The sequence below is a fragment of the Ciconia boyciana genome, chromosome 7, assembly GCF_034638445.1.
Source record: "Ciconia boyciana chromosome 7, ASM3463844v1, whole genome shotgun sequence".
NCBI classification, from domain to species: domain Eukaryota; kingdom Metazoa; phylum Chordata; class Aves; order Ciconiiformes; family Ciconiidae; genus Ciconia; species Ciconia boyciana.
This window is the reverse complement of record NC_132940.1, coordinates 31,258,194-31,284,704: the sequence shown is the minus strand read 5'-3', so window position 1 is coordinate 31,284,704 and position 26,511 is coordinate 31,258,194. Positions and strand designations below refer to the sequence as shown.

The following is a 26,511-nucleotide window of genomic DNA, read 5'->3' as shown; positions in this document are numbered from 1 at the left end:
TAGTAGGCCAAGTAGAATAAGAATAATTTGTTTATTTTTTTTGTAGATGAGGAATTGAAAAATAATTTAGTTTTAGCATTGACGTAACAGCAGGCAACTGATAAGCTCCAGCCAAACTCATGGCCTTGCCATGCTTGGGCAATGTGTGTATGTGCAGGAAGAGATGCTCCCGGAGAGATTATGAACTAGGTACATGGGGGACAGTTGAAGGGAAGAGCTGCCCTTAGCACAGGTGGATGTGGAATAAATTAATTTATGGTGCAGAGCTGGACCATATCCTGCTCTGTCCTGGTCTTGTGCTGACCTGTCACAGCTGTTGGAGAGCTGGTGGGAAGGGGGGACCTTTAGTTCCTCTGGAGCTGTCACGAGTGCATCCGCTCTCGGCTGTGCGCCACGTCCTCTGTGTCACCTGGCGGTGTCCCTCTGCACGCACTGCACCCACACCACCACCCTGCCCCAGGGAAGCACACACTGGAGCGCAGTGTTTCTGGATTAACTCACAGTCTGGGAAGAAGAAGGGAACCCGAATCCCTGGCTGGGAGAAACCAGCTGGAGGACCTTGCTGGGTGTCCCACCGCCCCCCCCCCCCCGCCAAGTGACCACAGGGCCAGTCCTGCTGGGGTGCAGGTGGAAGGGGATGGTGTGGAAATGCTGTGGCTCGGCACGGCAGGTGGGAAGGTTGGCCTCACACCTCTGTGTCGGCATCTCTCCCTTTCGGGGAAGTGCTGCTCAGCCATTTCGGGGACTTGCAGGAGGCTCTTGCTTGGTGCATATTAAAGATCCTTTCTCTGAACGGGCTGCAGATATAGCCCCAAAGTTTATGGAGAGGTGCAGTCACTGCTGAGCAGCCTCTGGACTTGCCTGCCCTGGTTTCCCTGCCTCTCTTCAACAGCAGGCACCACTGCCACTCTTCGTTCAACCTGTTTTTTGGAGCAGGTACAAGGATGATGATATCTACTAACACAGATCATGGTGAGCACATCATGTAGGGGAAAAGCACCGGTGCACCCTTCTGCCTGGAGACGCTCTTGGAGCTTGTTTGGCTGCTCCCTTTGGACTCACTTTTGAATTGATGTGCAAGACTAAAAAAGCAGCCTGGTTTTGGCATCCAGCAATCACTGCACCTGCTGACACCAGGTTTTCATCTGAATCTTTGGGCTAGGATCAAATCTTGTCCTCTCGCATCAGACAACAGGAAATGAATGATGTTTACTTCTGGCAATCGATCACATGAACATCTGTTTGAAAATAGATGCCAATGTTATGAGTATTTAGGTTGCCAGGGCCTAGACAGGGACTGAAGAAAATCCAGAATAACAGGGTAAATCCTCTTTTTTTCAGCCCTCTCTCTGTTTAGGCCAGAGCTGGGCAACATAATTCACCACAAACATAAAAATTTGTGTGTGCTGAGGTGGTGTGACATTGGGTGGAACTGATCTGATCAAGGGTGTTGAAATGAGAAATATTTGCTTTCTGTATTTCTAAAATATTTCAGTTTAATTATTATCATGAAGTATTATGCAAACCTCAGTATGTTTCAGCCTGGGTTGAATTCAGCAGCTGTTCGGGGGGTGGGGGGATGTTTTTAGTTTTGCCTTAGTTGAAAAAGCTGCAAATGTTTGCCCCAAACAACTGAGAAAAAGGTTGTTTGGAGTTTTTCCAGACAAAGCAAATATTCACTTTCTTTGCACAACTACAGCCCTGACCTAAATAAACTTTGTCCAATATGATGATCTCTTTTGCTTAATGAACTGAAAATAGCTAGAAAAAAAAACGGAATGCAGTAAAACTCCAGTCTTACTTCAAAGACTTTGCTGGTTTCTTTCACAATCTCATTATTTATTTTTAAATATAAGTCTCGTTTCAGAAGCAAGCAGATATTTTTGTCTTTAAAAGGTCATAAAAATATCTCTATATTAGAACAGCTTGGGTGGATGACACTTATAGGGATGTGCCCAAGCAGCATGAAGTTGCCCTTGCATACTTTGGCTATGCATTACAGGCACAGTACATAAAACTGAGAGTCGGATAATGTTAAAATACAGCTTTCCCTATAGATACTGACATAACATGATTAATGCTCTGCCAGTTCTTACATCAACACCCATACTGAACCGTGCATAGCAGAAACAGTGTTTTCTGTTACCAAAGTAGTGTATAGCAATAAAAAGGAGGGAGGGGAGGAAGCAACCCGTATCTTGTACAAATACCATGCCCTGGGCTGTCCTGCTGATGCTGGGCTCCAGCAGGTAATTCTCACATCTAGCCCAGTGTTTGTCATGCTTAAAACCCCTGTGGTCTTGTCTTCATGTCCCCAACCAACCAAAAAGTCTGTTCTTTGGTTAGAACATGAAAAAATAACCCCCTCCTCTTCCTTCATTTTGTCCCCTCCTCCAAGTTAATGGCCACAAATCTCCTGAGACAGGTCAAGGCACACGGCAGGAGGAAAGAAGAGACAGGCTGTGGTTTTAGGGTGTAGGGCTGTGCCTCAGCTGAGCCATCGGTGAGGCAGATCAGCAAGGCACCATTGGCAGGAGACCCGGTCAACGCCAGGGTCCAGTTGCTGTAAGGAGCACTCAGGTGCACTGCTTATAAAAACACTGTAGTGTTCTCAATTTGTGTCTTGTTTGGATACAGAGCCTGGCTCTGCAAGGCCCCAGTCTGTGCTGCTTATATGGAAATAAGCTGTGCTCTGCTACAGCTGCTCCTCCTCCGGCAGGCAGCACTGTAGGCACAAGGGGCTGACACCTGGGGCTGACTGTTGAGTTATTATAAATGCTATAACCTGCACCTACCCATAGGTGTTCCCCAAGTTGGCTGCTCTGCTCCAGAGCATCTGCAGAAATGCAGTGTGCAGGGGCACCACAGTATTTCTAGGGCTTGGATTTCTCTTGCTGGGAGGCAGAAGAGGAGGCATGGTCAGAAACCAACCTGCTTCATTGAGGATTTTTAGCGTTAACGCCAGAGATTTTGTCTTTACCAGCTAATGCCAGCTCTCCTCCTAGTTGCTTTAGCATATGCCAGAGCACCAGCTGCCTGGCAGGGCAGCAAATGTCCCTTTGGAGGGCAAGGACCTGGTGTGCTACCCTACATGGTTTGAAGTAAATGTCAATGTTAACATCTACATTCATCAATAAAAGTTGGAGAGAGGCAAGCAGATGGCTTCCTGCCCTACACACAGGGCAGAGATCTGGGTGAAAAGCAATCTGTCGTGTAGGACCAAAGCTGATGCATCAGTCCAAAGAGATAGTCATAGCCTTGTGGTGGCAAAGGGATCAAGAGTGGACTTTTTTTAAAGATTTAGCATTAAGTTAAACTGTATTACTCATTCTTTCACCTGTGCAATCCCTTGAGGCTGCACACTATCAGAGCAACAGTAAGGTGGTTTCTGTTCCATTGCTCTCTGTCTTCAGAGCTTCTGGCATATGGGATCCCCCCCTTTAGTGCAGTGTGTAAGTGCTGACAACCTGAAATTTCTTGTAATTGATGTTTAGGGGATTTCTGAATTGCAAGTTTGTTTGAACATCCTATGTTTAGGATCTGCTCTTTGCTGGGTGTCATTCAGTCTGTGCAAATGGGACTCTATCAGGACTGACTGGTCAAACCCTTGACTAGCAAACTAGTTTTCTTTTTGAAGCATGCCTTCAAAATGTTGGGCTTAGAGGAATTTGACCTTACTGTATTCCAGCGGCTCTCTGCAAAGAGAAAGAAACCTTCTAGATAAAGTACATTGTGAGACAGATGTACACAACATTAGCAAACTGAGGGGCAGGGAGAAATGAAAGAGCTACTGAACTGAAGTATCTTTCTGGCATAATAGTTGTGTACGTTATTTGTTTATTTCCTGATAGAAACGCTATCTGCAAAGTCCTGTTTTCCCTCCTGCCTTCCCACACAGCGATGTTCTCCTGTGCAAGTAGCAGTCTAAAATATCTGCTCTTCCCATCTGCCAGAAGGAAGTGTGTGATCTATCACCCCCAGGACTCAGCTGGCCAAATGGCCTGGATCAACTTGTACCTGTCCAACTCTTCCTAAGAAGGTACGGGAAACAAACTGAAGAGAAATAGCATGGGTTGTACCTCCGCCTGCACCCGAGTCAGCCAGGACCATCTTTCCAACCCTTCCCAGGGCTCTGGCAGCCTTTTCCCCTAGGGTTTGGTGTGGACATGGCAGCCCCCCTTCTCAATGGTCTGCACCGGGTGGATCGGTAGGACCAGGTGGGAGATGCGGCTCCACAGCCCACTCAGCTTGTCAGAGTCCATGTGGTCATAGGAGCTGGGGGTCCTGGTGTTGGTGAACTTGGCCCAGAGGAAGTCACGGACCCTCTCTTCCACCTGCTGGAGGCTGATGTGGGTCTCCAGCATCTCCTCCTCCAGCAGCACGGTCAGCAGCAGGGCCACGTCCTTGAAAGCAGCACTTTCATGGTCACAGTATTTGTAGAAGATGAGGGTGGCCCCCGCCGGCAGCAACTCGAAGCGGTGTATCACCGCAGCACGGCCCCCAGCCTGGAAAGCTGAGCTCAGCTCTGAGTCCACCTCCAGCTTGGCCTGGTCACTCTGGAGCCTGGATTTATCTGTGCCATCGATCTGGACCATGCTGGCATGCAGGGCGGCCGAGTAGGTGTCAGCCACATGGGCACTAAGGCATCGCAAGGTCCTCTCACCCTTGCGGGCAGCCGTGAAGATGATGATGGCTGGCTGCGTGTGGTGGGATGCATTGAGGTGTTTCTGCAGGAACTTGCGCCCACGAAGCCACAGGTGTGGACTTTGCCCTGGAAACCTGTCCTGCAGCTGATTGAACTGGGACAGAAAGGCCTCCACCGTGGGGTTCTTGGGGGCTTGCTGGGACTCAGAGGTTGGGTTGCCAAAGCAGAATATGCAGAAGCCGAGCAATACGAGGCTTGCGACGAAAAGCCCTGTTCAACAGGGGAGAGACCCAAGACAGGGAACAGAAGTCAGTCCCAAGTGACCTGAAGTGATATGCTGGAAAGTAGCTACAAGGGCTCTTTTTCCCCTCCCAGACCTTCCCCACTACCCCAGGAAAGTGGTTCAGGTTGGCATGCTCTCTGGGGGCCCAGGGATGGTGAAGAGGCTGCTTGCCCCATGTTGTGAGACCCATGCTCCTACACACCAGCCAGGGAGGACTACAGCTCCAGAGATGGAGGCAAGGCTACAGCTTTGTTGTCACAGTGCAATATTTCCTGAGGAAATTGCATCTGGCCACAAGCTTTCTTCTCTTTGCTCCACTGTTTTCTTTAAGGTTTGTGGCTGTTTGGAGCACCTACCTCCACATATGGAGGCATCTGACCCAGCTAAGGTGTCCTGCTCACTGTCTTCCTCCCAGCTATGTCGGGTGAACAAAGGCTACCATGCTTCTGCCCAGAAAAGGAGGATGGCGAGGTCCAGACACAACTGCTTGCATCCCTCTCCATGGCAAAGCAGGGTCTCTTTCTATCAGGAGAAATGCGTGATGCAGATCAGCATCACAGTTCCTGCTTGGGGTCCCATGACACAGAGGGGGACTGGGAAGGGGGACCATCAGCATAGGAGCCTCAGACCTCCCAGGACATGCCAGGGTACTCCCAGCATGCTGAGCATGATGTGCCTGCTTTTGAGGCTGGAGAGCTGGAGGGAAAGCTGCTACTATATGCTCAAACTGAGCCTATTTTTGAGGGGATGGTTCTTCCCTCAAACCCTCAGAAAAGGCTGTGAAAGGTCCTGAGAGAGAAGAAGAATTAAATGTGCTTCATTACTTGTTTGTGGAGGATAAGTGCCTTCTGGTCGATGAGTAACGCACAAGGGAAGCTTCTTTTCCTCACCTTTCAGCAAGAGGGACTTTTTGGCCTTCTCCTGGTCTGTGTTTTGGGTGGTGACGTTCTGCAAGCAGGACTGAGCCTCTGGCTCTGGGGCTGTGTGCCCTACAGTAAAAGAAAGAAATCTGCTACTCAGTGTTGAGGGAACAGGTAATTTGGGCTGTAATAAGAAAAGCAACAGAGCTGCCAGGAGCTCCCAGCTGAGGGAAAGAGTTAGAAGTGAATACTGCTTTGGGTTAATACTGCTTTGAGTCTTGGCTCCCCCTGCTTTTGGGGCAGGGGAAGGAGAAAGATGATGCAGAGTGCAGCGTGGTTTCATGCCTTCCAAAGCAGGACAGTAGCCAAAGGAGAGAGAAAGAGAGAAGCCAGTTAATTTCTTATACCTTCTTTCCTCCTTGACTCCGGAAAACTGACAACAGGCACTAGAGAGCTCACCATATCATTTTTCCAATGCCTATGGAAAATGTAGGCATGTGCATGGTGGAAGAGCAGCAGTGTGCAGCCACCAGCTCACCTTTGGTCCTGTGTCTGTTTCTTAATGTGCCTTGGGGTCCGCTCTGCTGTGTTTCTTGCTCTATGTGCTCTTCTAGCTCCTGATCTTGGAGAGAGGCACTGGTGCTCTTCTCTTCCAAGAGGCCCTTGGTGACATCTTCTGTGGCAGTCACATCTGAATGTGTCATTTTACTGTCAGAGCTCAGTGACTTGCTTCTTGATGAAGCATCTTCTTCTGCTGTGTAGGACCTTTCACATTGCCTACTTGTCTCCTGGTCCTCCTGTGTTTCCTGGTGGACAGGGCTGTCTCCTTTGCTGTCCATTTTATTGTGGGCCAGCCTGGCTGTAGGGAATAAAATTTGCAGACCCACACTTAGTCTCTTTCAGCCCAAGAACCAACAACCCTTTCTCCTACTCTGCCTCCTTTAAGCAAAGGCCTGAGTTATCAGCATTTTGGAAATGCTGTATGCATAAAAGGGGAGAGACTCACCTTCATCCAAGTCATCTTCTTCCTGGGATCTTCCTGAGACACCATCTCTTGTCTTCCCAGATTCTTCCAGTGATACTTCAGTTTCCTGGGGAATCTTCTCCTCTACTGTGGGGCCAGCTGAATCTGAAAGTGTCGTCTCTCCTCCATCAGCAGTTGGTGATTTACACACCAAAGAGTCCTCCTCTGATTTGCATGAGGTCTCTGGCCACCTGCTTGTCACTTGGTGCTCAAGTGTTTCTTGGGTGGACTCTTGGTGCACAGGATGCTCTGCTGTGCTCTCCACCTCATCTTGGGCTGGCCCAGCTGTTGGGATCAGAGTTCACAAGCTCAGCTAGCCATACAGGATTCAAGAATAACCCAGTGCTTTACCACTACCCTGTAAAACTCCCAGTTCTTGCATTTCAGAAACATCTACCCCCAGTGATATGGGGGAGAGAATAGGGAGACGAAAAGTGAGAAAACTCATGGGTCGAGATCAAGACAGCTGAATAGGTGAAGGAAAGGGGGGGAAATCACAAGCAATGCAAAAGCAATCGCTCACCACCTCCTACAAGCGGACTGATGCCAGGCCAGTCTCCGAGCAATGGCCACCTTGGAAGCCAACCCCCTCTCCCTTTTTTCCTGTACCCCAGTTTTTGCTGCTGAGCGTGATGTTATACTGTATGCAATATTGCTTTGCCCACCTTGAGTCCCCGTCCAATCTTCTGCCCACCCCAGATTATTTGCTTGGCAGGGGGAGAAGGGAGAAAAAGAGAAAGCCTTGACGCTGTGCCAGCACTGTTCAGCAATAGCCAAAACACTGCTGTGTTATCAACACTTTTTTTTTTTTTAAACCACAAATCCAAAACACAGCACTGTATAGGCTGCTATGAGGAAAGTTAACTCAGTCCCAGCCTATGTTCCACGCTGTCCTATGTGGGGTGGGCAGGCAGTTCTTTCATTAAGTGGTAGGATATGTTACCACATCTTCCACAGGTAGTGGGTTTTCCTAGGTTGGTAAATTAAGGTGATGGATTTGAAGAATTTCTAAGGCTGTTGTTGAGTACTGGCCAGAACAGTTATGCCAACGGACTTCAAGCATCTGTCTGAATGTAAATGGTAGCTCTGCTTGTGCTCCTTCTCTGCTCCTGTTCTGGAGCTGCTCTCCCAAAGAGCTATGGCAACGTATAATTAAAAGTAAACACTGGATCATAATTCAATAGAGAAATTTGGAGGCTGAACATAAGTGTTTGCAACATTACAAAACCAAACAGTGCAGCTCAAATTTCAGGTGCTATTTGTGAAAAATTGCTTATGAATGATCAAGGCTACTCACATGTAGTAGTCATAACAAGGCCCCTGGAGAATGTAAGTACACTGTAGAAACTGAAATATGAGGAACCTGGAGATATCCTGCTATTCAAGCTGGGCACAAACAGTACTCCTTGCCCTGCCTCCTCCAGAGGTTTCCCATCCATAGGTGGTGGAAAACTGGCTTATTATTTAAGCATCTGTAGATGGGAAGCACTGGGATGCAGGGAAGAAAGCTCTCCCAGTCTGGAGCTCCATCTTTAGCCTTCCTTGTGCTACTATCCTGGACATGGAGTCTAAACCTGTTGCAGATGGGAATCCAAAACTGAAAGTGACTTGTTAATCTTTCACTCTTCAAAAACAAGATAGCAACTTGCTTTTCTTGGCCTGGAAGAGAGGGGAGTCTCTTATTTTTTTTATTTTTATTTTTATTTTGCTTAGGTTTCCCATGTCACTGTTGAAATCTTCTTGCAAAGGGATTTTCCTAGTAGATGGAGTAAGTGTAGGATTCACTTACCTCCAGGCAGATCCACACTTGGATTCTCTTCCATTTTCTTTCTCCCCTGGAGCTCTGGCTTCTGCACCGTTTTGTTTCACTTTCTCCTTCGGTCATAAGGAGATGTATCTCCCCGCTGTTCAAGTGGCTGACCAAGCCCCCTCACAGACACCATCCCGTCTTGGCCTCAGGAATTGCGACTAAACGCCCATAAACCTGATAAGCACAAACACAGGAGCAGTGATTCATGGTGGAGAAGGCTCCTCCCTCCATGCTTACTAAGGTGGTGTGAAAATGGAGGGATGTCACCGATAACCGTGAACCTTCAGCCCAAGGACTATTAGCTATTTTGCTTCCTGGCAGGCTACGGGCAGTCCAAGGGCTAAAGCAAACTGCAGTTGTCTCAGGACAAGCCAGGGGGGTGAGGCACTGGTTTCTCATCCAGACGGACTTGGAGGGACTTGGCTGTGCTCTGAGATAGCAGGCCTGGAGGCTGGGGCTCAGCAGGCTGCCCCGCATGCTTTCGGGCACCTGGCATCTCACAGCCACATCGACACAGAGCAATGAGCCTGCTCCACCTTACCTTCCTGCCTCCGGTGTGTCGGACTGGGAGATGGTGGTGCTGGAAGGTGAAGCTGCTGGCAGAAACACCGCCCGGCCCCTGTGCAGCAGCAGTACCCCCACCTGACCTCACGCCCATCCGAGGAGGCTGAGCAGTGCCCTGGCTGGGTGTTGTGAACCTGGAGCCGCAGCCTGACTCTCCTACACCCCCACCCAGCGATAATTCCCCTAGGACGGAGCTAGGCTCGCTGGTGTAACCTGAGAAAGTTGATGGCTTTCACGAGTGCAATGGCTGCCCATGGAAAACTAGGCAGCATGGAAAACTCCCGAGAAACTTTCTGTGGTGGAAAGCGGTTGGTGTGGATTTCCATGCAATCTCAAGCTCAGCCTTCACAGCAGCCCTTCTAGCATAGGGGGACACCTTCCCCCCCCCGCACTGTCTCTACAGCTGAGTATTCTTGCTAAATACAAGATTTGGAGGTGTGGGGGGGTATAATTGCTGTTCTCTGCCGCCTGGCTCTAGTCCCTCCCCTCCCTGTGCTGTTCCCTCAGGCAGAAGAAGGAAGTCAGAGGAACAAAGTGACTTGCGGAGTTGGACGCTTACCCAGGCTTGGAGGTTTGGAGCCGGTCGAGACGGCGAAGTGAAGCAGAGGAGTGGTAAGAGGAGGCCAGTGCTGGCCCTTCCGCTTGTCCTTCCCAGAGGCCCTTTGGCTCTGCTGGTGGCAGGACAGCCCGTGCCCACAACGCGCACCCTTAATCCTCCGCTGTCAACGTGACAGTGAACTGTGCCCTTCCACGGCTGCCCGGCAGGCTGCTGGGAGGTGTAGTTTTCCTTTCCTCCTTCTTGCCAAAGGCGGACGGCTCTTCCCCAGTGAACAGCAGTCATTCTCAGGAGTGTTCAGGAAACAATAACCTCTTTTTTGGCTGTATTTCTGAAACTCTGCGGTCGTGCAGAGTTACCTTCAGGCAGACTGGATGACTGGTGGCTTCCTGCATTAAGTAAGTGTTGCCAAATTAAACACGTACATGATGGTGAGGCGGGAACTATTTTGAGAGTTGATTTATGAAGATGAAAACTACCACAAGAAAAACAACCTGAACACGTAGCCAGCAAACCCCAGACTCTTGAAATGTCCCGTTATGCAAGTGCAGAGAGGCTGGGGAGCTGCGGGCTGTGAAATGGAGTGCCTTTAGTATCAGCCTGGAGGGCAAGGGATGGGAGCCCCCCCAGTGCTCCCCTTCCAACATGGTCCAGAGACTGCAACAGGCAGGAGGTCAGAGAGGGTGTGTGTAGCTGCTCCTGGCCTCATTTGGGCAATGGTTTTCCAAAAAATGATGCTATGCCTTGCTGTGCCCGCACAGGTCCAACCCCCTTCCCTATTCCGCCCTGCCCAGGACACATGCCCCAGGGAAAGGCATCAGTGCAAGGAGCAGCAGCACAGAGACTGCAACCCCCCTCAAAGTCAGCTTGCAGCCTTCTCGCTAACATCCCCAGAGAAGCCCGGCGGCAAACAGCTGGGACGAAGCATGGGGAAAGGCAACTGAAATGGTGCCAGTAGGGAATAGAGACTAAATGGCTGGGAGTCCTCAATTTGGAGAGCAGAAGGCTGAAGGGGGGGATTTGACTGATGTGGAGCTGTTGTTCACCAAATCCCTCAATACTAGGACTTGAGACACTTGTAAAACAGGTAGGAGGTCAGGCCCAGGTGGGCAGAAAAAAGTACTTCTTTATGCTGTGTGCAGGAAACTTCTGGACCTTTCTGGCACAGGGGCCACAGAGGTACAGTGTCAGAAGGTTCAAAAAAGGATGAGTCTCATTTGTGGACAGCAGCTCCATAAACAGTTAGTACAGGACCAGGCAGGGCTGTACCTGGCAACGGGAGATGCCATTTAGGTGAAGCGCATGATCCCAGCCCCGTCCCGTGCTCTGTTCTCCTTACGCTGCCACAGCACCCAGCACTGTCCCGCTGGGGATGCTAAACCTGAAAGGGCCTGCATGTGCCGCCCTGTTTGTGCTCCCCTGGGCAGGACTGGCCAGAGGGTGCCCTGCTTCCTCTGTCTCTCCCCAGGCCTCCACCAGCTGCCCCCTGCCCTATGGCCAAGTTTGCATCCGTCCCTTGGCCATATTGTAACCGCTCAGTTATGAGACACGTGTGTGTCACGCTACACAAGGGGTGAGCATGTGTACGAGTATTGATACCAACGCTGGTTGTGTCAGGAAGGTGAGAAGGCGTGAGGCCTGCGTGGGCACAGTGCATGTAGCGATAGCAGGATTGCACCTTCTCTCTAGCAGTGCAGAAAGGCAGTGGCTTCCTCCGTGACCCACAGAGCCACCCTGCTGGTGGTGGCCGGGAGGGGACAGAGTCCACCTCCCTCCCTGGCAGATTCAGCACATTCTTTTAGCGTGGCCAACCTCTCATCGGGTGCAGTAGAGGCTGTGAAACCGGGGAGAATGGCAAAGCAGGAAGGAAAAAGTCTGAGAAGCTGATCTACAGAGGCCAAGATCTCCCTGAGGGGCCTGCTCTTGGTTGACGTCCTTCTCACATGCTGGCCAAAGGCACATTTGACTTACTTATGGCTAGAAGCAGATCAAGGAACAGACAAGGTGGCCAAAGCGGACAGGAGCTGCAGGAGTCAAGGGCTTCATGAAAATCAAAGTATTTTACATCCCTCTGTCCCTACAACCATCCAGTCCCTTCATCACGGGAGGCTGTCGGGAGTGGGCAGAGGGACCGCCCTGTCCACAGAAGCACAAGCGCCACGAAACCGGTGGCGGAACTCCAGCTCAGCAAGTGAAGGAGGCAAGTGCGTGACAAAATCAGGGGGTCGCTTCAGCCTGCATGGGTTGAGAACCCGGTTACCGAAAAGCAGTTTGGCAGGAGAATTAACTGGTCATTCTAGGACATGAAGTCACCCACCATCACGAAACTGTTACAAAAAAGCATGTTGATGTCGTGTAACATTGCTTTTCTTCCTTTGGCATTCACGAAGTCATGGGATATGAGCTGGGATGTAGAATTGTAACTTAACAAATCTGGTCTTTTTTTAACTCAAGTTTGAGGGAGGATTTGATTTAAATAGGAATAACATTTTATCTCGATCTGCAGAAGAATCAACAGTGACTAGGTGGATTACAAAGGACATGCTATGTAAATATTTACACAATGTAATCATTTTATTTGGAAACTTGCGAATAAAGTGATACTACTTGTAGCTGTAGTTCCACCCTGTAGTCAGAAATCATGAGCCAGTCACCGGCAGGTCTTTTTCTACTTGATTTGAACTGCATGGATAGTTTGGCTGTACTTTGAAACCTCCTGATGAGGTATTTGTTACATCCTCTTTTATTTTTGCTTTAGAAAACATTGCTCAATGTCTGTGTTCTGCTTTTACAAGAATGGCAAGAATCTTTTTTACAAGAATCTTAAAAGAATGGCAGTATTTACTCTATTGCTGGTACAGAAGGAGTTATGCATAATTTATCTCACAAATATTCACTTGCTTCTGGATGAAAGTGGAACATTTACGGTGTGCTAGTTTAGCATTAAAATAGTTTTTACTTTGAAATATATGTACAGACAAGACAGTTGCAGAAGTGGAGGCTGAATGGCACATCCCTCACCCAGCCTTCTTGTTTGAGTGCACGGAACACATACACATCTACCCCGTATGCAACCCTGCAAAACAAACAACGTCACAAACGTGAGCATACGTATTTAGGGGCATTGAACGTTAAGATACTGCCATCAGGTTTATTACAGGTGTCAGTATCATATTCCTCGATCCTGTCTTTTCCAGTATGTAGAAATCCTTTAGAATTTGTAAAAGGGCCTCTATTTGCTTAGCAAGTTGTTTCCAAACTGCTCCTAAACTCTTCGCTGCCCTGGCAAGCATCTGTGCAGTCGTTACAGAAAATGCCCGTCCGCCGTCGAAAGACGGGAAAATCAGGCACGCACCGCTGCGTAACAGTTTCAAACACAACCCTGCTGCCTGTTGTTACAGTAAATAGCAACCGCACGCCGTGGGCACTTTCTAGTGGGAGCACCAGCACGCCCTCCGACCGCCGCGGGAGCGAACTGCGCGCAGAGCGGGGCCACCAGGGCCCGCAGAGCGGGGCCACCGCGCTGCCCCTCCGGCGGCCCCCGCTGCAGGCGGGGAGCCCCCCCGGCTCGGGGCTCAGCCCACCCGCCCGCTCTGGCACGGAGGAGGCAGCGCCCGGGACCTTGCGGAGGGCCACCCGGGGCAGGGGGGGGGCCCCGCCGGCTGCCCGAGCCCCGGCGGCGCCGTTCGCGCCTCGGCCCCTCAGGTGAGGGGGAGAAACCGCCTGGCGCGGCCGACGCGTCTCGCCCGGACCGCCTGCGTGAGCGCGGCAGCGGGCCCAGGCCCGCCCGGAGGGTTCGCCGGGCCCGGCCTCCCCTCAGGGGCCGCCCCCGCGGGGCCCCGCCGGACCGGGCGCTCCCTCATTTTTTTCACTGGAGGGCAGCCTCGGCGCAGCCGGGCGGCGGGACGGCCGCTCCCCGCCGTCCGGCCCTTCCTCGGCCTCCTCCCGCCGGGCGGCGGCAGGCTCCGGCGGCGGCGGCCCCACTTGCCTCAGCGGGGCGGCGGGCGGGGGGGGGGGGCGAGGGCGGTGGTCGCGCGGGGCAGCGGCGCGCGGGCCATGGCGGGCCGGCCGCTGTACCACGTGACGCCGCGGCGCCCCCTCCGCGCGCAGGCGGCGGCGGGCGGCGACGCGGCGGAAGCGTCAGGCGCTGAGACCGCCCCGCGGCGGGGCCGGCGGGAAGTGAGGTTCGCGGAGCCGCCCCCGCCGCGGGAAGGCGGTAGCTTCAGTCCCGCGCGGCGCGGAGAGGCGGCTGCGGGCGGCCGGGGCAGAGGGCGGCGGCGGCGGCGCGGGGCGGCAGCGGGCAGGATGGTGGGGGGGAGCGACGGGCAGGCTCCGCCGGACGCCACCGAGCTGAAGCGCAGGCGGAAGAGCCCCCGGTTGTTGGCGGCGCGGGCGGAGGAGGCCGAGGCGGAGGCCGCGGCCGAGCCCGGCCCCGGAGGGGCGCTGGAGGGTGAGCGGCGCGGGCGTGTGCGCGCAGCGCCCCGCGGTAGATCCCGCGGTTGAGGGCGCGGTGGGGCGGCGCGAAGTGGGGCGGGCGGGCGGCGGGCTCGCCCTCTCCTTCCCCGCGGCCGCCCTGCCTGCGGGGCAGGGGAGCAGGGGCGGCCGGGGGGGTGTTGAGACGGGACTGAAGCGGGGGCTGCTCTCCCGGACAGCCCCGCTGAAAACACTGGGGTGTCTCAGTGAGTCTGAAAGGGGTGTTTGGTGCTCCTGGAAGGCTGTGGGGCTGGAGTCCGGTGGGCTTGAACTGAGGTGCCCGGCCTTGCCGCGCCCTTCACCTGTTTCTCGTTTCAGGAGACGAGCGTCACTTTGGGAATCCAGACTCCTTGACTCGACCCCCTATAAAAGCATGTAGATCGGCAGGTAGGTTTTAACTGGGAGAGGTGACTGTGCGCACTGCTTGCAAAGCTGCCGAAATGCACAAGACCAGAGGAAATTGAGTTTGTTGGGGTTTAGCTCCTTTGCAGGTTTTACCGTGGTTATGATGTACAGGTGAGGAAATCCCGTGGTGGTTTTTATTCCACACGTAAGAGAGAGGGAGCGCTTCTCTGCCTTCCAGAAGGATCGGTGCACGTAGAGCACGCTGAGGCCCTTAGGTGGCTCTTTTACCTAGTGCATCACTTGGAATAGTATCTTGTCACAGCATTAAAATGGGGAATAACTGATTTTACTAACACTGCTTGGTTTTTAAAGGCTGAATTTAAATGAATTATCTTGAGCTGCAAAAATAGATCGCTGTAAGACTGCTTTGTACAGTGAGCAGCATCGCTTATGAGGAATTGCATAGTTGGGACTTGCCTATCCTTTCTCTGAAGCACCAAGCATACATTGGTACTTGCTCTTGGACACTGTTGCATTAGCTCTGTGTGGCACTGTCTTATTTCTTTAGTTGATGAAAACTGTATCCTTCTCAAAACTTGAGAGGTGCTAACTTTGTGTAATACAGTCACGTGGCTTTAGCCTGTCATTCCATCAGAAAACTGCAAGGAAACTGTATTTCCTTCCCCTTTAGTCTGTTGGTCTGTTTTGAGTTGGACTGTATGCATTATTAGCATGTGGCAATTCTCATGCGGATGAGTTGGGCTAGCCTGGGACTATTCTCATTCCCATCTGTATTCTTGCAACAGGGGTGTCACCAAGCTCTTGTTACAGCTGCAGTGCATGGCCCTAATTATGTGGCATGGCCCTGACCATGTGGCATTGCCTTTAAAAAGGGCTGCCAATATTATGCTTCAGAAGTGGAATTTCCAGGAGGCGTGGAAAAAAGTCTTATCTGAGGGAGGAAGAGAGAGGTTATGACTATTTCTGTGGGAAAATACAAAGGTTTATCTGTGAAAAAAGCTATGGGAAGCTGTTACTCCCAAATGATGGCTAACAGAGTGCTAACATGCTTAGTATTTGATATGTGGCTGGGCTGCTTTAGGAGGTACAGCTGAGTGTGTTTTTGTTAATGTAGACGTCTCTCAAAATGAGGTTGGAGGGAAGAGATGTCTTCCCTCCCCCACCTCCCCGAGCTCTTAACAGTAGTATTTGACTGTAGTCACAACAGGCATAAAAATACGATGCTAAGAGACCCTAATGCTTTATGTAGGAGCGAAGGAGTGATTTCCCCCCTCACAGTCCTCCCACCTGTAGTTATACAGTATTGTGTTTTTTCTGCAGAGTTTAGGGCAGACCAGGGGGAACGCAGGGTCTGTGAGGCAGTGGGACAAGCAGGGTGGATTTTTATAAGGATGTAATTGTCATGCTTCCCTGAGAGCAGAATGGAAGCAAAACCACAAATTGAGAAACTGGTTTCTGGCTTCTGCTTAGAGGTTTTAAATATAGATTAGGAAACTTGCTTCTAGAGCTAAAAAGCTTTAAGAGCCTACAAACCCTGCCTCGAATCAGGCATCTTCTAGATCACTGAGCTAAAGCAGTCTCCATTGAAGTTGTCTTAGAATATGCAAGTAGAGTGTATGACTGTACGAGTTAAAGGCAGGCACTAGGTGGTTTTGGCACTTGAGTTTGTGCTGTCTGTAGTTGCTGTGGAACATTGCAGCAAATATGTTGCAGGTTTATCTGTGTTGAAAGAGATTGAACACACAGGGATAGACACGTACCAGGCTTAAAAGAACACGTTCCACCATGTTAAAATAGTGGCTTTGTATTTTGGTTTATAGACCTGTAGTTTATGAACTCGCAGATTTCTAATCCCTTTGAATAAACCAATGTATGAAATAGGGATAGTAAGAAAATCACTCTCTTGGCAGGTGACCGGGTGAAGGTGGCTGGCTAGCAGATTTAAGGTGGATTGGAAAATCCTTACTAGCTGCCTGGGAGGCAGGAATGATCCTTTAGATAGGAGGCTTAAGGCCTTGTAAGGGAAGAGCAGGCATGTCTGGACTGGAATTTATATTTTTATATATATGTTCAGGAAAGTTAAAATTCATAAAGGGGGAGTTCACTTTTTTCTGTAGGGGGTACCAGCTGTGCTGTCTGCTTTTGCATGTGTGTGCTTCTCTTCCAGCCTGTTGGTGATACCTGCTGTTACAGAAGGTGCTGATTCAAAAGCTGTCTTCATGTGAGAAATGAAGTTGTATATGTTTACATCTTTCCTTTTTACAACAACTTTTAAGAGCACTTTGAGAGACATAGAGTACTGATTGATGCAAAGAAGGGGAGAGGAATTAAAAAGTATGGACTGCACGAGTAGCAGTCCATCTCTTTAGATTCATAGATCTTTCTGGTCCTGTGATTGCTAGCCACCACTGCTAGTGAGATTTTCCTTGCAATAACTCAGTACATAGTGAAATATGGCTGTGCTGTTTGGCATTCCTGAGGATCAAGTAATTTGGTGAGTATCTTCATTCTTCGCTTGGTGGGAAATCAATCATTTAACATGTTTTTAAGTTATTTTGAAGATATAGTATCCCACTCACTATGTGCAAATACTTTACTGTTGTACCTGTGACTTAATATCTTAGTTTAAAACTTGCAGTTTTCTCCCTTGTTTGTGTTTTGGGTCGGTTTTGGGGTTTTTTTCTCCTTTGTATGATTCACGTAACACAGACATGCTAAAGCTACCAGAATGTATTAGAAAAAGGCTATGCTTTCTTTTCTTGAAGTAAAATTAATAAACACTAGGTGGCAAGCTGTGTGTTGCCTTCATGTGTATGGTAAAAGAGCTACAGAAACGCATTAAACCCCGGGAGAATCCAGTACTGTTAAAAGAATAAAAGGGTCTAGCGTGAATGTTACAGAGAAAAAGTTTTACCAATTGTATTCTTGCCTTTGCTGTTTCCTCTGCTTATGCCCTTCAGCTTGATTGCTGTGTCATGGTCTCTGTTCCACAGCTGCACTACAGCTTTCTTTCCATACCTGAACTTTTTTCCCCCCTGCTTGAATCTGGGCAACCATGTGGTTGCACTTTATCCTTTCAGACCTCTTCTGGTGTTCTGCTTTTGACTGGCTTTCCGGCCCTGACCTTTGGTCTGTGACTCCTGTCATCTTACAAGGCTTTATTCTTTCTAGTTAGTAACATTAACTAAGTTGGGTTTCAGCGTCCGAATGGCTGTGTAATTTGGCAGACAACCTAGAGGTGTTGGTTTAGATTCTTCCCAGCTACCTGAGGGGATTAAGTTAGGAACATAGGTGCCCTAGATTGCCTTTATGGTTAATGAGAGAGGGAGAAAGAGACCCAACTAAAGGATGGCTTGGACTACATAAAAAGGGAACTTATGTTCTATATTTGCTTCTCTCTCTGTTCCCCTCTGCCTAATGCTATGGAAGACAGCATAATTATTGCTTGCAAGTTGTGTGCCCAAAGCTGTGGGAAAAATTCTCTTTACTCCCATGCTTGTGTATTTACTAGTTTACACTGAATCCCTTTAGTGTAAGGCATTTCTTTGCTCTTAGCATTTGGTGTCTTGATGTCTGGTTGTTTTTATTTTAAGTGAAAGACTCCTGAAAATGCGCGTGGTGGTGTAGACAGCTATATTTGTAGTGAACTCAAATTTACCATAAGGTTTTTAAGTCTTAGTTGCATTTGGTTACATTTTAAGAAAGTGACTCTTGGGAGATCACAACTTGAAAATCACTAATTTAGACCATGTATGTTCTGAAACTGTATCTTGGTCCTTCAGTTTTGTGATGTTTTGAGCACAAATGATACTGCACCTATACCAATCCTCTTTTTCTTTTTTCTTTTTTGCCTCCTGACAGGCAGTTCTTCAATTTCCTTTCTTCAAGAGAATCTAATAAAAGAAGAAGCAAAGGCTTATGACAGTAATGAACCCGAGAAACCAGCAGGGCATAAAACAAACATTTATACACCGTTAAAAGGTAACAACACTAGTTTTATGAATACCTTTTCCATGATGTAACAAATGATTGCTTAAATGTGCTAAAATGACATTCTTTCAGTTCTATTACAAAAGGAGGAGTTGTTGAGTTGAAATCTGAATGGATGAAGAAGTTTAGGGAAGAAAAAAAAAATTCAGGGTGTACTCCTGCCTATGAGTCAAATTAAAACTGATTGTAGTATGACAGTCATCTGCTTGGGTGTAAAACCTTGAAGTTCAAGAAAGTGCAGTTTTAAACTTTGATAGCTGTCTGGTTTTTTTTGAAAAGCAAAACAAAAAGATGAGTAACATCACACCTGCTTCAAAAACTGTTACAAGAGTGGATCTTCAATTGCCTCAGGCAAAGCAAAACAAAATTTATTTTTCTAAAAAGATGAGTTAATTTTGACTTTAGCAGGGGGAAGCTGACTATACCAAGTGATTTCAAAATGAGGGAGCACTTTTTCTGGTCATTGCTCAAGAGATTTTTCTTGGTGTTACAGAAGCAATAGGGAAATACAATGAGGAAGAAAATATGGGATACTTTTTAGCCCCGCAGAAGGTAGTTATGTTACTACAGGGGGTTTGAATACATCCAAATAGATAAGCTATGTAAGGGAGGTCTTCAGGAGAGCTGGTAACTGGTCAGAGAGTGAGGTAGTGGCTTGCATTCGTTTGGTCAGTAGCAGTCCTAATCACATAGTGTTTATGGGAGAGCACTGAGAGCAATTGTGAGTGCAGACTGACAAAACACAGACATGAACCAGGTAGCTGAGAAGTGCACAAGAACACATCTATGTTAGCCTCCTGTTTCCCAGGAGCACATGCAGGCATCTTCCTCAGGCAGCAAAGAACATACCCATGTTTGAGTCCCCCTGGTCTGATAGCAGTGTTGCTAAGGTGGTAGCTTTACACTGGTGTGGTTTTTTTTTTGTTTTTCCCTCCTGCTGAATAGTTGTGGTTTCAGAAGTCACAAATCTGGTACCCTTCATTAGCAATCAATTAACGCTGCTAATTTCCCATCCTTTGCATTTTATCATTAATTGCTTCATTACTTTTTTAAAGAAAAAATAGGAAGGATAATTTTGTGTCATATTAGGAAAAGCAGGATGAAGGGCCAAATTAAGCCCTTTCTATTAGATCCAATAGTAGCTTTCCACATCTGCAGAACAGGAGTTCGAGAGGCTGTCAAACCATGCAGGCTTGGTTTGGCAGCACAGCATATACTCCTCCCCTAATAACCTTTGAAGTTTTCACTGAAAGAGCTAAAAGCACGTATGGCTTGTCTGTTGTATTCTGACCTCTGATGTGATAACCGAGTTCTTTCATTTGTGCTTTGGTTTCAGAAAGAAAGGCTGACTTCCTTGAGAAAAATCAAGAGCACCACTCAACTACATCACAGAGTAAGGCAAAAAATAGATACCTAGTCTTTCCCTGTAATTAAGTGAAGAGTACAGAATTCTTTTCCTTACCTGTGCTTATGGTTTTTCTTGTGCCCTGGGACACTCTGTCTGGGAAGGTGGAAAGGGACCCAGGAGGCAGGTCCAAATGGAAGCTGGAGAAGGCAGCACATTCCAGAGCTAGAGCCCTTCTATGAGGTTATTCAACTTGCTGACTACTGAAAATGACCAAATGACCCACTTTTTTTTTTTTCCTTCTTTAATGGCTGGGTTAGGAAATGGAGTTGACTCATGGGACAATCCATAAGTGCAGAGCATGTACTAGTGGCATTGTGGGGGTGAGCTGAGGAAGGGAACAAACCCTTCACCTTTTGGTAGCAGTGAGTGTTAGACTAGCTTGTACACATCGCCTTCCCTTCTAGCCTTTCCCTGAGTAATGGTGGCTTGCTATGGTTGAATTAGTTGTCTTATACTCTTGGAGAGGAGCAGCATTTTTCTTTGCCGGCAAACTCCAGTCTGTTCATCTAATGACCAATTCCTTGTGTTTCAGATTTTTACCTTTGGTTGGTTTTGTGGATTTGTTGGTTTGGGTTTTTTTTCCTGTTGGAAGGGTACTTGAAGAGGGGGAAAAAATGTTCTGAATTCTTAGTAGCCTTCTGTTCTTAATGTCTCGGCACTTGTTTCTATCCTGAACAGGTATGGATAAACAAAGTCTTGTAAATCAGAATTCAATCTGGAGAACCTGGGGGGGGTCATTTGGGGTGTTTTTGTTTTTTGAAAACCACAGTGCCTTCCAGAAGAGAAGCTCATCTTGTGATAGCTGCACATCTGTGAAACGCCTTTGAAAAATGAATTGATGCAGGGAGTTCTTGCTAGTCTGGTACTTTTTCTTTCTTGTGCCAGAGGTAATAGGTGCTGCAGGAGTGACTAGTTGTGTGTTGGGTGAAGAACTTTGGAAAATCACTTGAAACTCTGAAAGCTCTAAGGTGTCTGCAGAAGTTATGCCTTTTGAGTTAGGCAAGACAAATAATTTGTTTGGCCTTCATGCAAATTGTGTTGTAAATAAGGCAGGATTCTTAGGTAGGATAAGATCTGTTTTTAGACTGTTTATTGAAATATTTTTTCCTTTAGGGTATGAATCACAGCTGTCTCCTAAATATGAAACCTAGTCTTTGCAAACAGGGCTATGTTGTAAAATATTGCAGAATTGAGGTGATTTTGATCTGTTAGCTATTAGAAGACTTATAAGCTTAGCCAGTTACAAGCTCCATGTCTGTGTCCTTTTGGGGTGGGGGCTTGAAATTATAGAATAAGAGTAGCTCATTAAGCCAGTTAAGCTCCGGCTTAAACCAGAGCTGCTTTTAGCACCTTCTGCGATTATTCATACAGAAACAAGGTTATGGAATTTATTTCAGTGTTCTTGAAATAACTACTGCAGAGTGTGTTTGTTCAATTTATTCTCAATAGTCCCATTGACACTATCCTGATTTGGTTATTAAAGAGCCTTCAGCTTTGAACCAGTTGCTGTAGTTCACAAGGAGCCAGAAATTCTTGTGTCTTTTTCATTAACTGACTAAATGCAGAAAACATGCTGACCAATAATTGCACTGTATATATTCATACTAGTCTCTTGGGAAAGCTGTTCATAAAACTCTTTTATGGATAATGTCTCTTGTACTTTGCTGTCTGAGCCCATTTAAATAAATAGACCAAAAGTATATTTTGAAGTTGAAAGCTTGCATTTTGCTTTAAAAGCACAATTCATCCCAAGAAACTGACTGCTGATGAAGCAGGCCTCTGACCCAAGCTAGATGGAGAGGGAATATGAGATTATGCCTTTAATATATCGCTTTGCTTTTGCTACTTATCGCTTGCATTATGTTGTTTTTCTAATATGTGTGTTAATTGAGCTTCCATTTTTCTGTCCTTCAAATTCCTGAGCAAAATCAGAAAACTTAATTGGGACATGGCATCCTTGTGCAGAAAATAACAGGTTGTTAAATCTCTGTCATTTTGTCATCTTGTACTTGAAATGCTTCTGGTTTTATTTGCATAACTTCTCAAAAGTTAAAATATCTTTGGGGGTGATTTGTGATAGGTTGGGGACTTGTGCTTTTTATGCAAGGTTGTCAGGATGGCTTAAGAACTGATATTTGGCAAAGAGCGTACATGGAGAGTTGGTCTGCTACTTGAATGGGACTTCTCAGGCTAGTAATAGCGGTGAACGTGTCATTTTCCTTGTTCAAGACTAGCCTTGCTTGAGCACAGGAGGGCGAATGATGCCGAAAAGAACAGAAAGCCCCATACTTGATACAGCCATGCCCGAGATGAGGTCACAGCCTCGGCTTTGCTCCTGCTTAGCAGGACTGCGTTTGCTTCAACAAGGTGTTATGCAAGGGTGCTTTGTTAACCTCCCTGTAAGCTTTTTAGAAGTTTGTATGTAAAAGCAGAACTAAGAACAGCTTTTCAATGAAAATACTGCAGTTTGGCGATTTCAATGCCCTGCCAAATTCCTTGCTGGAAGATTGATTATAACCGTTGTCTTAGTATTTTTCTCATGTTCCTTCCTTAATCTCTTAACAGGCAGAAGTAAAATTCGAGATCAGTCCACTAAAGGGAAACAGTCACAGCCTTTGGCCAAAAGTAAGACTTCTGCTTTCACTTCTATTTCATGCATGTGTTACATTTAACCATTTTCATGCCTGTCCAAGTATTAGATTTCCTGGTAGCTGGTGTGAAACTGAGGGTCCTTGCCAGAACAGATGACTTGCTTGCTAGGGCATGTGTTTTCAGCACGAAGGAAGGAAGGGTCTTGTAACATTTCCACCTGAATTTAAGGTCTTCCATCTGTGGTGTTTACAAGATTAAAACTGAGGCATGCCTAGTGATGTTCTTATTTAACAGCTGTTGTGTTGCTGTCCTGATTAAAGTTAGGATATAAAAAGGTAGCATAAGGTATACAGTTCTTTCTTGTTTCCGGGGAGGTTGGTATGTTTTTGTCACTAATTTTACTGAGAACAGAATCAAGCCTTATGCTTGTGGTAGGTCAAACAAGTGTTAATTTAACTGTTCAAATACAAAACCAAACCAAAATATCTGATATTCTATATGTTTCCTGTGCACTGTTTGCTGTGTGTACTCTTTGTGAAGCTGACTGATGCAAAGACCACAAATGTTTTCTGATAGTGTTGATCACCAGTTTGAGATGCAAATACTGCTGCAGAAACTATTTTTATCCTTATGAGGATAGGGAGGAGAAATAACAACACAGAAACCATTCTGGTGATGCTAGGTTTTGTATAGGGCTTTTTCTGCAGAGCCTAAATGTAGGAAAAAGCTTGACCTTTTTCAGAACCGTTTTAAGCTCTTGGTCTGGGTTTGATTAAATAGAGTGGAGTATTTATAAGCTTTCAGAAGAGCTCCTTTTTCAGAAGAATGTCCAATTTCTTAGTCGATCTGGAAATCTGTAAAAATGTCCTTTTTTAATGCTGTCACTTCAGCAAGTTGCTAAAGAAGTTCAAAGTTGTTTGTTTTTTTTAACTAGAACATCTTCTTTATGATCTTCAATACTGTACCGATAGCTTGAGAGTGGGATGAATTAATTGAATTCTACTGTTTTCTCTTATTTTCCTCTCACTTGTTGACTTCTGATTCCTTTTAAAACATTGTTTTCTTCCTGTTTGCTCCTCCTTTCTATAGATGATGGTGAATCGCAGAGTGGATTTCACAAGAGCTGGACTTTGTTACTGGTTCTGTTAATTAGTGTCCCATTGATTTACGTCCTGTGGAGCAGAATACCAAGTCTTCTGGATGCAACTTTGTCAAGTAGAGATACTCAAATTCTGCAAGCGTTTCGGGCCCGGATGAAGAAACTAAAAAATACTTACCAAAGTCAAGACCCTAATCTGTGGAAAAGAACCCATGTGTTCCTTGAGAAACACCTTAATACTTCCCATCTGCATTTGGAGCCAGCCATCTTACTGTTCACAGCTGGCCAAGAAGCTGAGAAAGCACTGAGATGCCTAAGCAATGAGATTGCTGATGCTTTTGCCTTCTCCCAGAATGCTACTACAATCAAAATTAATGGGGCAGACAAAGCCATATTGGATAGTGACATTGTCAAGCTGGAGGTAGATAATGAGCTCAGCTCCGGGTTCAGAGAAGGCAAGAAGGTAGCAGTGGTGCATCGATTTGAGTTACTGCCTGCAGGCTCCACCTTAATCTTTTACAAGTACTGTGACCATGAAAATGCAGCATTTAAGGATGTGGCTCTTCTGCTGACAGTTCTCCTGGATGAGCAGTCACTGAGAAAGAGCCTCACCTTGCAAGAAGTTGAGGAGAAAGTCCGGGACTTCCTCTGGGCGAAGTTTACCGGTTCAGATGTTCCTAGTTCTTACAACAGCATGGACACAGATAAGCTGAGTGGACTGTGGAGCCGTATATCTCATCTTGTGTTGCCCGTTTGGCCTGAAAAGGGCCTCCCTGGGGAGGGATGCACATAAAAGCTATTGGAGAGGACTCGGGAAAGGAAGAGGACAGAAAATGTATGTTGCAATGGCTGAACAGGGAAGAACTTACTGCGGCTGCTGAACTCGGGCAGCATACAGTCCTTTCTGTGCAGAGAAGTTCCACCAACTGGCAGGGTTGTTCCTGCTAAAGTAACTTCTCTTAACATCAGCTGCAGAATGTAAGCAAGGAACTTGCTGGTTGTTGGTAAGTTGTGTTCAGTGACTTATTTAGGCTTGGTGTCCTGGAGCTGGAAGTAAGCGTCCACTAGTGCAGAAAGACTGAAGCTGTCTTGGTGCACTGTTTGCTTTGCCATGAGGATTCTTTTCTGGTGGTGCATGAAGCCGGTATTGCATTTGACAAGGTAATAGGATGCAAAACCATCACCTTAATCTGCCAGAATTGCTTACTTTTCTTCTAACATAAGAAAAAACATAAACTGAAAATTATGGTAAAGTGATATGAGTATAAGCACCAGCTTTTTCTTGATTCATCTGATCACAACATAGATGTCAGCTGTCTCTGGCAACTTCTAGAAATGGCAAAATTGCTTGAAAGATTTGTGACTTGTAGAGAACCTTTCAACAAGCATTTCTTCCTTAAATGAGCCTGCCCCAAACAGTTCTGGAGAGAGAAAAGCTGAGGTACAAAGGATTGCTTAACATTAGTAGTACTGACGTCAGTTAAATAATCCCTCAGCACCTCTTTGCCTCGCTGCTTCCAGGAATTTTCTGCTCTTTCTCAAAGTTCTGCAAGTCTTAAAATTTGGGGAGAAATGATAAAATGTCAGCCGTGTGTGTACTAAAGACCTGTTGCATCTCCTTTCCAAACAAAAGTTTAGAAAGACATAGGTTATTTCTCATTTTAATAAGATAATTATTTTTGCATCAAGAGAATTTATTTATTTGTGGTACTTGGTATCCTACAAAAATAACCTTTCTTCATGTGTCTGCATATAACCTGCTGCTTGCTGTATAAGCTTCTAGTGAAGAACAGATTTGCAATGCATGTTTTTAAAATACATTTTTTTTAGCGTGCCTCATGCCGAGAATCCCTCACACCAGACTAAAAACATGTACTTGTTTCTATTGTAAGTATTTTGTGTAAAAAAACCCAACCAAACAAAAAAACCAGAATTGCAGCACTTCCATGTCATTCCTGTTAGCGTATGCTCTTGAACTATTGGTCTGTGTGCCTTTGGTTTTATTGAATATGAAGGAATGTGTGAAGACTGCTCTCACGTTAAAGGATGTTTTCTTGTAACAGCTGAGAGACTAGTGGCTCTTGGACCCATCCTTTACTCACAAGCTCCTTGAGCTGTCCTGTTGCAAAAAGTCCTTTAACCACGAAAACCTCTTGAGGTGCTGGAGCATCTGGCTTCTTTGTGCAAGCAAAGTTTTGGGGTGTTACATGGAATGGACCAAAATCACCTTAAGCATATAAAAGAACAGAGTTTGAGGGACACAGAGCTGTGGTCACTTAAGCCAGAAGTGGATTTGTTCTAACCACTGAGAGCCAGCAATGGATAGTGCTTTTTATTTTAATGGGAAGAAATATAAACAGTAAAAAGACATAGAAGTGTTGCTATTCTGGATGTTTAAGAATAGCTCAGGAAGGAAAAGATGGCATTTACATTTTGGACATTTCACTGGACAAATGTTTTTTAAAAAAAACAACTGTGACTTATTTCCAAGTGTGTCCTGATAGCATACCTGTTTGTATATTATGTAACCTATTTTAGTAATCATTAAAAATAAATGTTTGTTTTATAAGCTGTTTTAGGATTTGCCCATTGAATTTTAAGTGGTCAGACTTTTTTCCTACACATTTAAGATTGTTTCTTTTACCTTTAACCACATACAGACGCCTAAAATACAACCTTTTGCAAAATTTAGAACTTTTAAGAAACTTGAGTGGGGTGATAGATACTGGGATGCAGATGCAGGTATTCGATAATATCAGGGCTTTTCTCTAATGGGGCACAATTCAGGAAATTGTAATAGCTCTGAATTGTCTTTTACTTGGTGTTCTTGTACTATGCCTC

At 46.8% G+C, this 26,511-nt stretch overlaps 2 protein-coding genes across 3 annotated transcripts; one reads left to right on the top strand and one right to left on the bottom strand.

Moving 5' to 3' along the window:
- Nucleotides 1-1,686: 1,686 nt before the first annotated feature.
- On the bottom strand, nucleotides 1,687-9,925 carry TOR1AIP2 (torsin 1A interacting protein 2). 2 transcript variants are annotated; one of them, XM_072867864.1, is made up of 6 exons: nucleotides 9,746-9,925; nucleotides 8,602-8,796; nucleotides 6,795-7,097; nucleotides 6,327-6,647; nucleotides 5,753-5,917; nucleotides 1,687-4,915 (listed from the first exon to the last, which is right to left on the bottom strand). In XM_072867864.1, the coding sequence occupies exons 2-6, from the start codon at nucleotides 8,633-8,635 to the stop codon at nucleotides 4,149-4,151; spliced, it is 1,590 nt and encodes a 529-aa protein (XP_072723965.1). In that variant the 5' UTR covers nucleotides 8,636-8,796; nucleotides 9,746-9,925; the 3' UTR covers nucleotides 1,687-4,148. The 2 variants fall into 2 exon arrangements, with proteins under 2 accessions (XP_072723965.1, XP_072723966.1); XM_072867865.1 differs by having other exon boundaries at nucleotides 1,689-4,915; nucleotides 5,819-5,917; nucleotides 9,746-9,924.
- A 3,846-nt stretch (nucleotides 9,926-13,771) lies between these two features.
- LOC140654217 (uncharacterized) lies at nucleotides 13,772-26,237 on the top strand. The gene is made up of 6 exons (XM_072867317.1): nucleotides 13,772-14,192; nucleotides 14,534-14,602; nucleotides 18,443-18,562; nucleotides 19,908-19,964; nucleotides 22,545-22,604; nucleotides 23,661-26,237. Exons 1-6 carry the CDS (start codon nucleotides 13,799-13,801, stop codon nucleotides 24,461-24,463), a joined length of 1,503 nt encoding a protein of 500 aa, XP_072723418.1. The 5' UTR covers nucleotides 13,772-13,798; the 3' UTR covers nucleotides 24,464-26,237.
- Nucleotides 26,238-26,511: the final 274 nt, after the last annotated feature.

Coding starts and splice junctions, on each gene's coding strand:
- TOR1AIP2 (XM_072867864.1), bottom strand. CDS start 8,635: ATGGAAGAGAATCCAAGTGTGGATCTGCCTGGAG. Junction 6,648..6,794: donor AGAAGATGACTTGGATGAAG/GTGAGTCTCTCC, acceptor TATTCCCTACAG/CCAGGCTGGCCCACAATAAA. Junction 5,918..6,326: donor AAACAGACACAGGACCAAAG/GTGAGCTGGTGG, acceptor CTTTTACTGTAG/GGCACACAGCCCCAGAGCCA.
- LOC140654217 (XM_072867317.1), top strand. CDS start 13,799: ATGGCGGGCCGGCCGCTGTACCACGTGACGCCGCGGCGCCCCCTCCGC. Junction 14,603..18,442: donor AAAAGCATGTAGATCGGCAG/GTAGGTTTTAAC, acceptor GCCTCCTGACAG/GCAGTTCTTCAATTTCCTTT. Junction 18,563..19,907: donor CATTTATACACCGTTAAAAG/GTAACAACACTA, acceptor CTTTGGTTTCAG/AAAGAAAGGCTGACTTCCTT.